General features: G+C 44.6%; 2 protein-coding genes across 2 annotated transcripts in view; one reads left to right on the forward strand and one right to left on the reverse strand.

Moving 5' to 3' along the window:
- The window catches only part of NUDT6 (nudix hydrolase 6), a 114,131-nt gene extending 100,858 nt beyond the window's left edge, over positions 1–13,273 (forward strand). The window contains exons 4-5 of the mRNA XM_085641547.1: positions 7,298–7,352; positions 12,569–13,273. Of these exons, the coding sequence (XP_085497673.1) occupies positions 7,298–7,352; positions 12,569–12,966 (453 nt within the window). The 3' untranslated portion in view covers positions 12,967–13,273. The remainder of the gene's footprint in view (positions 1–7,297; positions 7,353–12,568) is intronic.
- A 316-nt stretch (positions 13,274–13,589) lies between these two features.
- The window catches only part of FGF2 (fibroblast growth factor 2), a 360,212-nt gene continuing 355,064 nt past the window's right edge, over positions 13,590–18,737 (reverse strand). The window contains exon 3 of the mRNA XM_085641548.1: positions 13,590–13,865. Within this exon, the coding sequence (XP_085497674.1) occupies positions 13,680–13,865 (186 nt within the window). The 3' untranslated portion in view covers positions 13,590–13,679. The remainder of the gene's footprint in view (positions 13,866–18,737) is intronic.

Raw genomic sequence — 18,737 nt, forward strand, 5'->3', positions numbered from 1 at the left:
TCGCACACGACGCTCAACAGACGATTGGCAAGGACTTTCGCCAGGATCTTAGGCTCCGCATTTAGCAGTGAAATAGGCCGGTAAGAAGTACAGCGATCTCGCGGCTTGTCCTCCTTGGGGATAACGACTATCGTGGCCAAACGCTGATCGGCCGGGAGGGAACCCGCCGCCAGAGACTCACGGAACATGCGACTGAGGAAGGGCGCAAGCTTGTCAGGGCGCAATTTATATAGCTCAATGGGCAGACCGTTGGGACCCATAGCCTTGCCCGAGCGAAGGGAGCGGATCGCGGTCGCTATTTCATCCACCGACAAGGGGGCGTCCAGCCGCTCACGGTCCTCAACGGACAGGCAGGGCAAGGCGATATCCCTCAGTAGAAGGCGAGAGTCGTCCTCATCCCTGTCAGTCACTGGGGAGTACACAGCCCGGAGGTGGTCGGCAAAACATTCCACAATCTCGTCAGGCTCCGTCACACACACACCATCCGCAGCACGCAACTCCGGGACCACACGATTCACTCTCTCCTTCCTGTCCAGCCACGCGATCAACTTTCCCGCCTTGTCCCCGGCATCGTACAGTCGACCCTGCTGCTCCCTATACATAGTTTTGGCCGCGTCAGTGACCAGGGACCTATATTCAAACTGTTTCAGGCTGAGGGCATGGAGCCCGTCCGGAGTAACATTCGCCTCCAAGGCCGACTCCAGCCCCAAGATGTCAGTCTCCAGCCTCACCACTGCCTCACTCTTGACCCTCTTAGCCACCACTATCTGGGAAAGGGCGTGTCCGCGGATCACGGTTTTAAAGGCTTCCCACAGGGACATTGCAGAAGACACCGACCCCTCGTTATCCAGGAAGTATTGGTCCATAGCCTTAACCAGGCTGTCACGAGTCGTAGGGTCTCGCAGATACCATGGGTTAATGGGAGCGATCCGCCCTGCAGACCGCGGCCCGGTGTCAAAAACAAGCCACAGCGGAGAATGGTCGGAGATACCCCGCGCCAGGTGCCTGACCTCTCGAATCCGACCAGTCTGCGCCGCGGGCATAAGGAAGTAGTCTAACCTAGAGAGACTCCCATGCGCCACCGAGTGAAAGGTGAATTGACATTGGGTCGGATGCATTAATCTCCAACTATCCACCAGGCCGAAGGTCTCCAGCATCCCACCCAGCCATGCCTGGGCAGCTGGGAGGGTCCTTGGTGGGTGACGATCCAGTTCACCCGAAACCACAGAATTAAAGTCCCCGCCCATGAGCAGGAGGCTGTCCGGAAGGTCAAGCAGCATTCGACCCAAGTCAGTGAAGGTGGAGTTCTGGAGGCCCGGGGGGACGTAAACTGAAACCAGGGCAAGGGGCTGCCCCTCCCACCTCCCAATCAAACACACATAGCGCCCTCTGTCATCCGAGACTATCTTAGTGATCTCCACCGGAAGTGAGGTTCGCAGCAGAATGCCCACCCCCCTGGAACCAGTTGTGAAACCAGAATGGGCCACGAGGCGGTATCCCCCCCTGTTCATTGCATGACAAACATTGCCAACCAGATGCGTCTCCTGGAGAAACACCACATCAGGAGTCAAACGACGCAAATATTGCAGTACTACTCCCCGCTTGATACGGTCCCCCAACCCATTGACGTTCCATGACATAAGCCTCAACCCGTCCCCCCCCATCCCCCCCAATAGATCAAGGGTCCCCCAGCCTGCAGCACAGTTCCCAAATGTGGACAAAAATCAGTACCTCGCCTTGTAAACAAAAAACACACAGCAAAACAAACCCTCCTCCCCCCCAACCCCACCCCAGGACCAACTCCCCCCACCCTGCACCCCTGCGGGCCAAAAAACCCCCCCAACTTGCAGTGTGCCTGTCGCCCCACTAACCCCATTCTACGAAAAGAACCCAGAGGAGGTAAGGGACCCGTCCCCGCCCGCCCCCCTCACTGGTCCTGGTAAAACACAATATGCAAATGAAATAAGACCCGACTGTACAGTGCAAAAAGGCAAAATCAAGGACCAAAAGTCATTCTAAAGGGGACCCATCACCTGCGGTGCCCGCAGAGGGTCCGGGACGGCCACCTCCGTCCGGCAGAGAGTCCAGCCAGTCACTTGCAGCCACAGGAGAGTCAAAAAAGGCTGTCCGATCCCCATGTTCCACTCGGAGTTTTGCAGGGTAGAGCATCGAATACTTTAGGCCCAGCTCACGGAGACGACGCTTCACCCCTTGGAATCCCATCCGTTGTTTCTGGACCAGTTGCGTGAAGTCCGGGTAAAAATTGATGGTCGAGTTCTCATGACGAACCGGGCCGTGGGTCCGTGAGGCCTGCAGAATAGCGTCGCGGTCCCTGTAGTAGAACAGTTTGGCCACGATAGGCCTCGGGGGGGCCCCCGGCCGTGGCCGACCGCCCGGAACTCGATGGGCCCGCTCCACGGCAAAGAACTTACTTAGGCCAGCCGAGGACAACTGTTTCAGGATAAGTTCCTCGACCACGAGGTCAACCGGGCGGCCGTCAGAGGACTCCGGTAAACCTATGACGCGGATGTTGTTGCGTCGGGCCCGTCCCTCGAAGTCCTCAAGCCGCCGGGCCATATGGTCGTTAACCACCCTGATGTCTCCAAGCGCGGCCCGCAGATCCGACACCTCCGCACCGAGGGTGGAGGTCCGTGCGTCGAGAGCCTGGACCTTCTCGTTAGTTTTGGAGAGGTCGGCCCGGATCAGGGTGACATCGATCGCGACAGTGTCAATCTTACGGGCCAGGGCCTCATATTGCGTCGCGATGGTTTCCCTGATGCCATCAATGGCGCCCATAATGTCCTGCAAGGATAGTTCCGTAGCGGCGGTCGCGCCTCCTTCCGCAGTATCCGAGGGGAGGCCAGCAGCGCCAGAGGGCCCCCTGCCCTGGGTGTAGCGGTCCATGTTATTGCTCTGGACTGCCCCCCCGCGGAGGGAAGCCTTGGTCTTGCGGCCCTCGGGACCCCCTTTGCCCCCCATGTGAACACGGTCACCCGAGGGGACCTCCAATCAAGAGGTGTAAGGCACCAGAAAGAAGACCACAAAATGTCGGTATAGGGGGTCCGAGGCGATAGGCGCTCTAGTGGCAGATGAAAGAAAACCTCATGCAGAGGCCCAGGAAGCACCTCTCCACCCCGAGCGCACCTCCCTGCCGGTCTCCTGAAGTGCAAAACCGAAACCGAAAGTGGTGGATCGGCAGCTGGCACCGCGCTGAAGCCGCTGTTGTTCAATTGCAGCCCGGTCCCTCGGGTCACCTTCACCCCGGTCACCTCCGTCGGGTGGGTCCCAAAAGTTCCGACGACGACAACTCAGGATTCCCAGGTCCGATTTGAGTTTTGAAAAGAGATATACGCTCAGCTGGTCTTTATCTCTCAGATTCCATAAGCCACGTCAGGATATTCTCAGGATAAATTCCGAGGAGCAGAGAGGGTCCGGGGAGCCCTGTGCTCACGCGACCATCTTGGATGCGCGCTAGGCTCCTCCCCATTTCATTTCTTACTACTGGTCTAAGCAGCTTATCTAATTTCACAAAAAGTTATGTACCTGAATAAAGCTGTTCTTTCTGCTTGGTGTGAATTTCTTTTAAATTGTTGCCTACCGGGTTAAATCCAAATATCCGTACCGGGGCTTGTTTTACTGCGTTCTATTCTTTAGTCCGAATACTTCTCTTACCAGTCACCTATGTCAGGTCATTTTGCAACACTTTCTGTGAAATTGCTCACAGCCTCCCAGTTCTTGTCACTTAGCTCACTTTCCATATTTCCAATTGCTTCCCAGTCCACTATGGTCTATTTTTGACTACTGAAGCAGGCTCCGATACAGTATTGTTACTTGCCTCTTTCCACTCCGTATCGTAAATAGCGTTTGAGACACTTTGCCCCGTGTATCTTGCACTAGCTTAGTTAGTGACCTGTGGTCAAGTAACAGCTCTTTGCTGGCTCGTATTTGTGTGGTATTTCGGCAAACGTTTTAAGTTTTCTGTTGTTGTATAACTCTTCCATTGTGTGTACTCTCGCTTTTAGCAATACGGTCACAGTATTAGTTTTCTCAGTTGTTGCTCTGCCTGTCAGGCTATGCAGTCTCTGGGTTTAAGTTATCATGTTGCTGTGGTTAGAAAGACCAATCGACTTGATAGCACAGACATTTATGAACAGTTTAACCCTCTAACTTATGACAGAGATCTCCAACTCCTCGCCAACTCCTTGGACAACAGATCTTTGCCACCATGTTAGAATGGAGAATAAGTAAAAATTCATCAACTTACAGCAGTTTAGAGTTCAGTTAATGCTGAGAGGTTTGGTAAAGTTTTAAAAGTTTTATTTCTCATTAAGAAATTAGTAAAAAATGTTGTATTTTATTCAAATTAGTCAGAGATATCCAGTTACAGAAATATAGAGAAAATTTGGTTAGAGGGAGCATAGAAAATAATAGCGTATTCCATAAAGTAAATAGTCTCTATCTTAATCTAAACACCTAACCTAGTATGAATTCTCTGTAGCTAGGAACACATACTATATAGAAAGGCACAAAACATATGTTGCAAAAACAGGTGCTTTAGTCATTTCCAACCAATGAAGAAGGATCTTCCGATGGTCCGTCGCCTCTTCTCTGGGTTCCCACGAATAGCATAGTGTTGATTAAAGTTATCTGAAGACTGCTGACGTTTTATGCAGTAGATACATTTGAAGAAGGTTCTCAAGAGAACCCTCAGTAAGCCTATTCTGCTAGTTGTTCAACGTCCCATTGTTCAATGGGCTAGTCCAATAAATGAAACATTTTCTATTCGCAATGTCCTGGTTAAATTATGAGAAATGTTTTCTTCAACAATTCTTAATTCTACTAAACATTTTATGTTATTATAACACATAGAGGGGGACTTGTTCTAATTTGATGAAATCATATGGTGTGAGGAAAGAAAGAAATGCATTTTCTTGAAACAGAAAAGTTTCTGACAATGACGTACTATGTTAAATATTAGAATAAATCAGCAGTTCTAAAAGGCATTATATTATTAAAGGGAATGAGAAGGGAGAGAAAGAAAAAAATACGAGACCTAGTCATGTATGCACAATGAAAATGAGAGCTTTCTGCTGACTAATAAGCAGCACGTTTGATTTTACATGTTTAAGAAATGCACATATTCCTACGGTTTGTTTTTATTAAGCATTGTGTACGGTATTTGCAAGGTACATTTTAACATCCGAGCAAGGTTAGCATGGTCTAAAATGTTCTGCTCTATCAACATTCTAAAACGTTAGATGTGCCATTAAAGAGTGTTCCAGTGCATTCAACAAATGTGCTTTGTAGGGGGCTTGTTGCTGCCCCTTTTTGATCTTTTGCTTCACCCTGCCACCCCTCCTAGTTTTTTTTACAGAAATTAAATTAAGCTCTTGCTCTTTGATCAACATAAGTGAGCTTAATTGCTGAAATGCTTGTGAAAGAATCACAGGCTTTATGGAAAAAAGATACCCACATTGGTCTTTTCTTCTTTGACATCATATAGCATTAGTCTAGGCCAGGGCCGGACTGGGAACCGAAACTGGCCCTGGCAAAGTGCTCGGCCGGCCCTCTGGCGGGGCTTAGGGGTGCGGCTGAGCTGTTAGCCGGGTCTGGTGGCTCAGTGGACTAAAGCAGCCACTGCAGGGGCCTGTGTTCGACCTCATGGTCACAGGTTAAAATCCCGGCAGGTCTACTCAGCCTTTCATCCATTTGAGGTCGATAAAATGAGTATGATTGAGTTGGGTAACAATAAACATCTGTTATTCAGCGCCAGGACACTTACGGGTAATCGTGCGCTTTACAAATACACCTGTTATGTTATGTTTGTTTTTGCAAGGTCCGTTTTCGGCCGATTTTGTTACAGGGGGCCATTATTACCGGCCCCTTGTAACAAAAAAAGGCCGACATGGGCTCAAAACCGGCCCCCACCCTGGCGGCCCACTGGGGAACAGCCCAGTGCCCGCTACGGCCAGTCCAGCCCTGGTCTAGGCTATATAGAGGCAAACCCATCCTCCGTAAAACAAATTACTTTGATTGCTTGATCTAATTTGTACAACAGTTAAAAACACAGAATGCAAAAAAACACCAATAAATGTTTTTAAGTTGCTTTATTTAGTTCAAAGAACACAAATTAAATATTAAACCGTTACTATACAGGTATTAAATATTGTGCATGTAGTAACCAATTATTAAATCTTACATATGTACTATATAGTTATTAAATACTCTACTTCTACTTAATAATACAGGAGCAAACAAATTCACCTTGAAGCCAGTGCAGGGTAGAACAGCACTACCCCTAAAATATATAGCAGTTCCGTATCATCGAGATTAGAGTAATGTGTGGGTGATTGATTATGTGTATGATTAAGAATTGCATTAACACATAGCAGCTTTAAACGTGCCTCCTTCTGTGAACAAATGAAATAGCAGCAGCTTTATAAAACTGGGTCAGATTTTCAATGTATGCCCAAGGCCACAAGAATCCTTTATTAAAAAAAAGTCATATGCAGTAAAGATTGTGCTTGGTAGCGATAGAAAATATTTATGACACATTTTGTTTGTCCTAGTCTTAGGTTTCCAAAACTGTTTTTATTCGTATTTATAATTCTAATTTTGGAGAAGAGGACGTGAATTTCGTAATTGTTTATTAGACACATCCAAACTGGCAAGTGTGCTGTGCTGCAAACGTACCAGCCCACACAAGAAATGCTGGATCCTCTGTTACTAACTATCACAGCGCAGCACAGGAATGAGTGCAAGCTACAGCCCACACAAGAAATGCTGGATCCTCTGTTACTAACTATCACAGCGCAGCACAGGAATGAGTGCAAGCTACAGCCCACACAAGAAATGCTGGATCCTCTGTTACTAACTATCACGGCGCAGCACAGGAATGAGTGCAAGCTACAGCCCACACAGAATGGAGCCCTTTCTAAAAATGACTCAGCAGCCAAATAGCTACACAATTGACCAATTTAAAGCATGTGACTTTTAGATTTAGATTGTGTTATGTTATCTACATCTAGGACACCATTCTCAGAAATGTGGGCAGTCTCACTTATTCAGGAATGAGCGATGCTTCAAAGATCAGTTCAATTTTGGGAATAATGGGTGTAAGAAATAGGACACTAAACAAGGTTGAGCACTATTGTGATGGATCAAGTGAAAATAATGGTGTTACTGATAATTCATCTGATTATTTTTTTGTTAAGTCATTTGGCAGTTTTCTGCTACTAAACGTTATTCATGTGATTACAAACGGAGCACTAATTTGTGTACACTTTCTACTGTGCAGACAACAAACGCATGGAAATTTCCAGGTGGACTTTCGGACCACAGTGAAGACATTGGTAACTATTTCCATATCATTGTATTATGCCAACATCAAAATTTGTTTTTACTAGAGTTACCATGGTTACAAATATATATACAAACACTGTAAATTCTATATTTAGCAATACATTATTTTAAAATGCAATGGTGTATTTATTTGTGCAGTTTTCGAGGACCCTATCAAGCACTTCTTGCACTCACATTGAATTTGTTTTTTCTCGTCATAACCATTATTATTATAAACAGCTCAGCATGTCACGATTCATTGCTGAACCCCAAAAGTCGGTTCCAATGGAAGGCAATGCAGTAAATCAAGTTTGAAGACCTTTTAGATAACTGAGAATTGTTAATACTGAAAGCATGTTGAGTAACACTAATTTTGCAGGCCTATTAATAAGAGTACGGACTCTACAAAATAAATTCAAAGACATGGAAAATGAGGGTCCACCTGACTTTCACAACTCTGATTCATTATTAACAAACTAAGTGATAAGTGAAGTGTTCAGTTTCCTTAACATTTTACTAATGAACTACATGCAGCTGCTGTGTAGTTTTGATAATGACTCTTTTCCCTGTTATGTGTTGCATCTATTTTAAAATCTGCGATTGTCCAATGCCGAGGCTGTTGCAACAAATGTTCACAAAAGCTGCCTGGATACCCAGAAGGCTTGATAATTGACATTTAAAAAGGCTAGGGATAGTTTCACAATGAAATATTCTGCAGAACAAGAACATTGTTGTAACTAGTCATGGGATAGCCACTGTTGCAAGGGCTATCCATCTCACATGAGAAGGGAGAGTGGACAAGGCAAAAACAGACAGCATGCTGTCACTATTAGACTAGCAACCATGCACTGTAGTTGAGGCATTGGACGCTAAATAGCAGGAATTCATGACCCCCAGGACTACTCACAATACAAGGGATTTCCACACGAGGCCAGCGCATACCCAATTCAGTGATTATATACATTTGGAATCGGGAACAATATTACTGTAATTCCTACATATGTTTTAATTCTGGAATAGTGTTCCAACAGAAGGGTGCCCCGATGAAATGATGCACAATTTCATGCACTTACCACCGGGATATTTGGTCTCCACTGCAGTATAAACTAATATTCAGATTTGCACCAAGATATGAGGATAGAGCTTGAGTTTGGACTGAAATAAATGGATCATGTGGTTTGGTGTAAATCTTCTCATTAGTTTTTTGAAAGTTTAAAATATGTGGTTATATCTAAGTGAAGCCTTTGTTTTCTTCTGGTTGCCATTATGGGCTCCATGGTGTTGGTATCTGTCTGGCAGAGAGGCTCAGCAGTTGGCGCAGCATCTCAACCAGTTCACATACTGCAAGAGGCCGATTGAATGGGGACCGTAAAGTTTTTTCAGCTCGCAAACTTATATTGCAGGAAACACAGTGTGTGAAGGGGAGCACAAGCCTTGCGCCGTGGGGGTGGGGGGGGGGGGGAATGTTTCAAGGGGATACTATAGAAGAGTAAAAATGTTCTTCCAAAACAAAATGGAGGACCTGGGGTTTGCAAGCCAGAACATGTAGTTCACAAACCAAATTGCATCAGAACATGCCTAGGTTGTTAAGCGAGTCTCAGTTCCTCAAATGACTGTTAGGTTAAATAAAGGATATGCTGAGGATGTGGACAAAGGGGACTGAGAGCAGGAAGAGGGTGCACTGCTGTAGTGCTCGGTTTCTGGGGATGGGGTACTCTGGAGTGACTTATTTGAAAGTGGGGGTTCTCATTCTGCTGCCCCTTACTCCTCCTCAAGGATTTTACAGACATTTCACATTTAGCCACAGATGCTAAGTCCCGTTTGGTATTAGAATAGAATAATACTCTTTCCAAGGATTCTTTGCATTTCAATCTGCCTATACTTTCTTCACTATCATCAGGCTTCTAGTTATTGTTTTCTGCAGCTCCATGGGCCCACATGCTGCATAGGCCCAATCCTCCTCAGATGTGCCCATTGTCTTCCTCTCTGAATACTCACTTCATGGACGGAGGTGTTCATATTTTATAGATGTTTTTATTCATTAAAGTGCTGGCTTGACAATCAGGATGGCTTTTCACACCATGACCTAGTGGACCACCACTTAGTGGTAGATATTGCCATTCTTCATATGTTCGGAAACTTTATGAAGAGCGCCTCTATGGCCTTTTTCTTTATAGATTTGGTCTCTAGAATTCCCAAACCCGCTCAGGCGCCGGCCCAGTAGTGGCACCAGTTTCTGCCCTGTATCTAGCTCTTTCAGTTGCTTTGGTGCCTAGCCTCATTTCAGACCATCTCCTGCACTAATTCCTACCTCTTTATTCCATGCTCCATGTCCTTCACTGTGGATTCTGTTTCTGGCTACCATTGTGACCCTCCGTCTTAGAGGAAATGATGAACCCGAGGCTCATACCTGGGTTAATTCAAAAACCTGAAATTGTGACCCAGATCCTCCTACTCAGATGTGGCTAAGATGCTATATGTTACATGACAAGTCAGCACATCATTATTTATCTTTGCAAAATGTAATTGTCTGCTTTTTTATATAATGCTTAGATCTCGAGTGACGTGCTGTGCCAAACATGTTATTTTATTTTGAATTGATATAAAATTGCACACCCATCTCTCATGCCATAATGACATGTTTTGAGCTTTCAGTTTATGACAGGATTTGTTAGTCATTACCTCGCGTCTTTACACTGTGAGGTGATCTGCTGGGACATGCACCCTTCGTAACCCTAATTTTGAAAAAAAAGCCTCACTTCTCCATGAGATAGCGTTAGTCTTTCTACCAGTTCTATGCCTCCTTCCCGGTAACCGCACATCTTTGTCACACCACTTCCTATCTTTTTACCTGTTGTCAAATGAACTTCAGTCCTCAAAGAACCCCTCTTCTTTGACTGGTTATCTTCATGTTGCCACATGGTGTTTCCTGAAGGGGCATTCCCCGTTTCTCATTTTCCTTCGCCTGAGGGTGGGATTCCTACAGGTTACTTCCCTAAAGTGTGAACGGGCAGCAGCAAAGGCCTCGAGAGCTTTTTGGGGTTTGCTTTCTACTGTGGATAACTGTAGTATTTGTTGGTTTGCAGCTTCCAGTTGTGCAGACTTTTGTGTTGAAGGCCTTTCTTGTGACCATTACTCAATAGGTGGTTGAAAGGAGGTGAGCAGGGGTTGCTCTGATGATGTCTGAGCCATACATAAATCGTAGAGACTAGCGTGATATTTTTTTCTGGGTTGGGGGTTTGTTTATAGGTTGGCATCTAGAAAATGGGCTTCCCCATTTCTTCCCATACTAAAAGACGAAGCATGGTAGGGCCCTTTACACTCCCAATGTCATGAGGGACTTACGACGTCTCCTTGTTTAATAAAATTACTTAGTTGTCCCTCTCAAACGATATGCCATAGGATGGTCCTCTTAGGCAGAGTGGAAAGGGGCACTCTTTTATGAAGCTTAGCTGGTTCTCCCAGATCAACAGAGCATTGTTAGTTGGAGTTTCCCTCCTGGGAAACTAGGTCCTTGGTCAAGAAGGTTCAGTGTAAGGTCTAATTGTAATATAGCTGTTGAATCTATTTGTAGCAATACTCTGGTGTAGGTATAATTTTTCATATTTGGTATGGTATTATCGCATGTGAAGACTTTGCTTAAACCTGTTTCATCCCAGTGGTGTAAGGACTGGAACAAGGAAGTTGTACAAGGGGGTGGGGTCCAATCAATTACTAATAACTGCATTATTTCAGGTCCAGGTTTTCCTAAGTCCTGCTGTCCCTCCGGATTCTTCTTTCTCATGCTTGTGATTACACAAGATTGGTGCTGCACAGATGTGAATTTATGGAAAGGAGGCTTAGAACCAGTGAAAAGACTGGCACTACAGAGCATAGGAAGAAGAGGTTTTCTTTCAGGATCTTAGTCATTCGGGGTGACTGCTTCATTGTGTTAAGGAGTAATGAAGATTATTGCTTGGTAAGTAAATAGGCCATTCATTCTTACTGTTGCCTGAACTAGTAAAATATATGTAGTAAAGTGGGACCCCAACTTGGGAACTTGAAACCATTGTGTTTCCAACTGCAAAAATGCATCTGATTAAAAGATTTCATACCTTGCTGAATAAAACAGGATTGCAGATTGAAGGTACATAATTACAATCAATGCCATTTGCATTTATCTTTAGTATCTTTATGATTTTATTATTGTTCACTACCTAAGATATCGGTATGTCTGTTGCCTCTACTCCAATGTTGTAGCAGATGGTGTTGGGGTGTTGCTCTTCATATCGGAATTACTAGTAGTTAAGGGAGCAGGTGAGCAGTAGCATGCAGTAACCAGGGTAGAGTCCATGCAATATTGTATTTGGAGTCTGCTTATAAAATTAGGCGCTACCATTTATGAGAATTTGTGAAAGTACTTAAATTGTATAATTAACACATTTGCAAACATAAAGTTGTGTTTCTTTTTAAAGTTTGAAAACATCACTGCTTGTTTCTAAAACTGAAATGGTAATCTGCATGTAGAGAAAAACTGTTTCCGGCTGGCTCATAAAGCTTTAGTCACAGTAAGGTTGCCAGCAGCGTGCACTGTAGGTTTTTATACACAGTGCCAGGTGTACAACCTCCGCCATTGCGCGTACTAAATTCCTCCATGCCAGTAGTCTAACAATCTCAGGTTACTTACCAAAGTATGACTACTTGTGTTGATGCTAAAGAAAATGACATGTAGAATGATATGTGAATGTGCACAGAGGTTAATGCAAAAGTTTGATAAAAACTATACAAGCATTTTTGTACCTATCATCCGGACAGAGCTCTTTTCTTGATTTGAGCACCAGGAAAGACCTACAGGTTAAGCAGGCCATCCAGTGTAGAGAAAAACTGCCCTCTTTGCCAGCAGTCTAGAACATTCGCTTTCTTTATGATAGCAGCTGGGGTTTTGAAATGTACTGTGACATCAGTCGCTTGATGACTCCTTTAACATCACAAACCTTGATTTGCTTAAAGTACATAGAAACGTCTGTTTTGAATGAAGCAACAACAGACTCACTGTTTCAGCTATCTATTTAGCCAGCAAAACCTTCAAAAAAGATCATCATTCTCAGAAGAACGTAAAACAAAAATGTCCACTTCAGTCTTGTAGCTTTGATCTACATTGAACTACGGCAGTAATATATTCAGAGTGAAAGGGTCTAGCTTTATGGCGTAAAATAATATGTTCTCATATATGTTCATTTCCTTTCAGGAGACACAGCAGTCAGGGAAGTGCTTGAGGAGACTGGCATAAAGTCGGAGTTTAAGTCCATCTTGAGTGTAAGGCAGCAGCACAATCATCCAGGAGCCTTTGGGAAGTCGGATATGTACATCATCTGTCGGCTGGCACCTCTTTCGTATCGCATAAACTTCTGCCCGCGTGAATGCCTCAAGTGTGAATGGATGGACCTTGTCAAGCTTGCCACGACTACCCATACCACTCCAATCACCAGCAGAGTCGCTAAGTTGCTGCTGTACGGGTATAGACAAGGGTTCGATAAGATTGATCTGACGATGAAAGAGTATCCTGCAGTTTACTCAGGCTTGGTTTACAAACTTTATCACAGGGACCTGCCAGACAATTTCGGAAACTCTTGTGAGTCAAAGTGAACTTCGTCTTTATTATTTATTAATCAGTTGAAACAAGTGCCTCATTTTTACTCTAGATTTCCAACATCCGCAAACAGAAGGCAGCTAATGCCCTTTCACTAGATCAATTTGAAATACAAAATACATCAATCCAGCCAGAGCTACAATGCTCATGAAGACCTGTCCATTTTCTTGTTAATTCAATTTTCTTTCCACATCTTTCATGGGACTTGTATGACTACTCATTGAATATTTGCCTGACACTTTTTTATTTTTTGCTTTTTTAACCACTGAATTATCACTTACATAAATTGTGGTAGGAACTAGACTATTGTAAGCTTCTTCTCTTAAATTTTAGCATTTCCGTATGTATGTATTCTTGTATTTATGCACAACCCTAAAATCTACAAGTACCATGAACTAATTAATGCAGGACAGAAATCATTGTTCTGTTTTCCAAAGTGAAAAACATGTGGATCTCAGTTAAAGGGAACATTTTGTTGAATCGTCCGAAATGTATTGTTGGACAGGCAGAATGAATTTCAATAACATATAGTGAGGGTATATATATTTGATCATTGTTTCAACTTCAGGAAAATCTTCATTACACTATTTTTAAAAGTAAAAATGGGCCGTCAATAACATATAGTGAGGGTATATATATTTGCTCGTTGTTTCAACTTCAGGAAAATCTTTCGTACACTATTTTTAAAGGTAAAAATGGGCCATTAAAATCAGCTCTTGGCGGACATGGGTAGAAAAAGGATTGCTTTCTGTCCTGCTCCGGTTTTTGATCCATTTTTGTATTGTCCAGTTCGTTTCAGCGCCACATACCAATCTGAATATTTCCGTGATCGGTATGTGTTATAGTTGTTGGACTCCAATCGCTCGAAAAAGAAGCATTCATCGGTTATCCATTTCTGCAAAGAAAAGAAAATTAGGTTAGCACTCTTGGACCCGGCCTCTGTAACACAAAAAACATCTCTTTGTTAGTATAAACCATAAGATGCTAAGCTGTGTTTCCGTAGATCAAACCTATGAAATCCTAACAGAAGTAGAGATTGCCAGAGGCTAATCAGTCGTCCACGGAAGCTGGGCAAACATGAGTTACAAAAAATAACATAGGTGTAAAAACTGGATTGTTGCTGAAATGGTCAATCTTACCTGTAAAACAGCTTGTAAGGAAATAAACTAAAAGATACATTTAGACACACCACTTGAACTCCAGAAATAAATCATCATTTGCAAAAATAAGGTACTGTGAAGTGAAATAGTAGTTATGTAAAAACCTAATGCATGCTTGTTTTTTCACTTGTAGATGCAGTAATGTCACAAACACACAGGCAAGGAGGAAAATGCTACTTACCCAGTATGCATCTGTTCTTGGCAAATAGAGCTGTACAGCCATATGCTTTAGCATAGATCCCCATCTGGGGTTGGGTCTGGATGTTTGCACTTTGTGTTTGTTCGACGAAGTCTTTGCAGTCAAGAGGTAGGTGACTCCTCCTTTCGGTGATAGTGCGCATGGGCATCGACTCCATCCTCAGATTGTTTTGCCGTAAGGGTGATGATGGAGTTAGTAAGAGTAGAAAGAGATGTCCATGTATAGTGTATCTAAGATAATACTGCAACAGATAAAGGTACCCGGTTGGTCGCATTTGGCTCTACAGCTCTATATGCCAAATACAGCTGCATACTGGGTAAGTAGCATTTTCTGTTCGAGGCATACGAGCTGTAGATCATATGCTTTAGCATAATCTGTACAGCAGTTACTCCCAAGCGGTGGCTAACTTGTGTCCGTTGCAGTGGTCTGAAATCATGTTCTTAAAACAGCCTGGCTCACACTAGCTTATTGTCTTGCTAACACATCTACACAGTAGTGTTTTCTGAATGTGTGCGGTATAGACCATGTTCCAGCTTTGCAAATATATTCTAAGGGTATGTTCCCTAAGAATGCCATGTAAGCCACTAGTTTGCGTGTAGAGTGTGGTCTAGGGGGAATTGTTAATGTGCGTTTAGCTTTAATGTAGCATATTTGTATGCACTTAACTATCCACCGTGCAATACCTGCTTTTGATATAGGATTGCCTTTATGCGCTGGTGAAAAAGCAACAAAGAGTTGTATGGTTTTCCTAAAAGATTTAGTTCTTTCAATGTAATAAAGTAATGCTCTTTTAACATCTAATGTGTGAAGAGCACGTTCTGCCACTGAGTCTGGTTGGGGAAAAAACACGGGTAACTCAACAGACTGGCTGAGATGAAAGGCAGAAACGTCTTTGGGTAAAAATGTGGGGTTAGTCCTAAGGACCACTTTATTTTGGTGAATTTGTAAAAATGGTTCTTGTATGGTTAGTGCCTGGAGCTCACCAACTCTCCTAAGAGATGTGATGGCTATGAGGAAGGCTACCTTCCACATCAGAAATAGTAGTTCACATTTGTGCAACGGCTTGAAATGTGGGCCCATGAGTCTTGTAAGGACTATATTAAGATTCCACACAGGAGAAGGTGGAAGTCTAGGAGGAATGATTCTCTTGAGTTCTCTATAAAGGCTTTGATAGCAGGTACACGAAACAAGGACAAGTGTTGTCTGTTTTGTAGGTAAGCCGTTATTGCAGCAAGATGCAGTCTTATTGATGTCTATGCTAAGTTAGCCCGCTGTAGGAGTAACAGATAGCAAATGATGTTTTGAATTGAAGCATCAAGCGGAATGATTTGATTATTACAATAAATTACAAATCGTTTCCATTTTGCTGCATAGCATGCTCTTGTGGTAGGGCGTCTAGACTCTTTAATGACGTTCATGCAGTCTAGCGGGAGATTAAGGTAGCCAAACTCTATGATTTCAGGTGCCAGATCGCAAGATTGAGTTGACTGGGATCTGGATGCCTTATCTAGCCATGGTTCTGAGTGAGAAGCTTGGGGGAGAGGTGTAGTTTTTGATGAGGAACTACTGATGGTTCCAACAGGGTTGTGAACCAGGGTTGTCGAGCACATGTGGGAGCAACTAGGATCATTGTGAGGGAATGTTGTTTGAGCTTCTGACCCAGTAATGGAATTAGCGGGAGAGGTGGAAAAGCATAAGCAAATATCCCTGACCAATTGATCCATAGTGCATTGCCTTTGGACAATGGGTGTGGATACCTGGAAGCGGAGTTTGGGCATTTTGCGATGAGGTGTGTGGCAAACAGATCTATGTCTGGGTGGCCCCACGTTGGAAAAAATGGGAGAAGAACTTGAGGGTGTAGTTCCCATTCGTGGATCTGTTGTCTTTGATGACTGAGCAGATAAGCAAATTTGATGGTTTACTCCTGGGAGATGTTCTGCAAGGAGATATGTTTTTTGAGGTATGGCCCATTTCCATATGCTTTGAGATAGGTGTGAAAGCTGTAGAGAGTTTCTTCTCCCCTGTTTTTGTATGTAGTACATTGCTGTCATGTTGTCTGTACGAACTAGGACAGCTTTGCCTACTAGATGTATCTGAAAATCTTTCAATGCTAGAATAATTACTAGCAGCTTCAGATGGTTTAGGTGGTGATGACCCCGAACAGCAAAACCTTGAACTGATGTTTGTCACTTACCACACACCGGAGGTAATGCTTTTGAGCTAATTGGGATGTGGAAGTAGGCATCTTTGAGATCAAGGGCAGTAATAAAGTCACCTTGTTGTAGTAGAGATATGACATCCTGTAGAGTGACAATGTGGAAATGTTCTGACAGGATGTATTCGTTGAGGAGACTGAGGTCTAAGGTAGGGCGGAGTCACACATTTTTCTAGGGAATGAGAAAGCAGACAGAGTATACCCCTTGAAGGTGTGAAGGTACTGGCTCTCTGGTACCCATGAGTAGGAGCATCTACCTCTTCCAGAAGCACGCATTGGTATTTTGTGGGGGAGCGGATGTGTCTGCGGATGTTGGGAGGTGTATTAGTGAGCTCCAATCAGTAACCGTGGCATATGATGTCTAGTACCCACTGGTCTGAGGTGATCTGCTGCTATTGGGGGAGAACCCTTGGAATCAACCCCAAAAAGGTGTTGTTTGGTCAGGGGGAAGGCAGGGCAAGTCGCTGTTTGGCAGAAGCAGTTCCTTTGGGGGAATTGCCCTTACCTCTACGTTTGGAGTTGTTGTCTTTGTACGAGCCTCGGAAGTAACACCTTCTGGAGGGTTGTTGAGGCTGCTGATGTTGGAAAGAGATGCAAGCATCTGAGGAAGTGGCTTTGGAGCCACCTTAGTAGGCTGGCTGCTGAAAGGAACCACAAGGGAGGGTGTTTGGAGGGTGCACATTGCCTTGGTGGTTTCAGTGTCCTTCTTGAATTTCTCCAGTATCTGATTAACCTGCAACCAGAAATGGTGCACCCCTTAAAGGACAGATTGAGGAGATGCTACTGAACGTCTGACTTAAAGCCAGAGACATGGAGCCAGGTGTGCCTACGGATGAGGACGCTGGAATTAATGCCACGAGCCGCAGTGTCTGCAGCATCTTTGGCACAGCAAAATGTAGTATTCAAGACAAGTTTGCCTTCAGAGACTAACTCTTGGCCCCTTTTGCGTTACTCATCTAGGAGGTGTTGGAGGAGCTCCTCCAGTTCATCCTAGTGAGCCCTGTAATACCTGGAAAGTAATCCGACTGAAATAGCATTGTGCCAGAGATTGGCGGATTGTGCAGTGATGTGTTTGCCAGCAGCCTCAATCCTTTTGACTTGTCTTATCCAGTCGTGGTGCATGACCTGTGTCCTGTGCATAGGCCCATTTGTGGGAAGTATGGACTACCAAAGAGTTGGGGAGAGTGGCCATGGCGTCTGTAGTGTGTGCTCGGTGGCAACCATGGCCAGGAGGCAATGGTGGACCAGAAGCCTGTTGGGCTTCGAGGCTGGATTACTGGCTCATTGAAGGTTGGTGTTCGGAGTGCGAGCTGTGTCGTGGAGGCAGGGGAGCAGGACTAACCGCCTGGATGAAAGTCCTCAATTTTCAGGTTGGAACCCAGGCTGGGTTCTGGCGAGAAGGCCTCTTTCTCGGCCCCTCATTGTTCCTGCTGGGGCTCGGCTTCGAGGTCCTTGGCGGCAAATATGTTCGGAGTGTCGTCGCCACTTCTCCGCAAAATTTCAAGACATCTAGCCGACAATACCAAGGAAGTTTCTTCAAGCGAAGGAGCAGCAGGTGTCACAGGAGCCCTCTTTGTGCTCTGTAAAGAGGCAGAGGTTGCAGACCTAGCGAAGAACAGCCCAGGGGTATTTGGTACTACACCGAGAACCGTAGCAGAATGGTGTCCATTCCATCAAAGACGAGATATGCTTGCCATGGAGAAAGGCCCCAAAGGGCAAGGCCCCCACGGTGTGGTCGAAGTCATTCCAATCCTCGACCCGAGCAAGTTGATGCCTGTGGCGTTGATGAGAGAAAGGGTGCCCAACAGAATATTACCAATCGAAGAGAGAAGGCCCGAAAAGAGCACTGCAATGATGTCCTTTCGGAGCTCGGTAACACATGCCTGAACCTGACGGAGGAATGAAAATGATCTAACAATGGAGCTAATGCCTATGCTTGTTACCAGCAATAGGAGGAGTCACTATACCTCATGACTCGATAACACTTCTTCGAAGAAAATCAACTTGCACACATCCTGTCCCAACACTAGATGGCAGGAGTATACACAGTATGTGTGACAACAATCACACATGCCTTAAACTTGATGTTTACACTCAAATATTTGTAATTTAAAACCCTCTTTAATGGTAACGTCTGATTTTAAGTCACAATTCTGAAAATGCTACTTTTAGAAAGTTAGCCTTTCCTTGTCC

The sequence above is a fragment of the Triturus cristatus genome, chromosome 2_2 (assembly GCF_964204655.1).
Source record: "Triturus cristatus chromosome 2_2, aTriCri1.1, whole genome shotgun sequence".
Taxonomy (NCBI): Eukaryota; Metazoa; Chordata; class Amphibia; order Caudata; family Salamandridae; genus Triturus; species Triturus cristatus.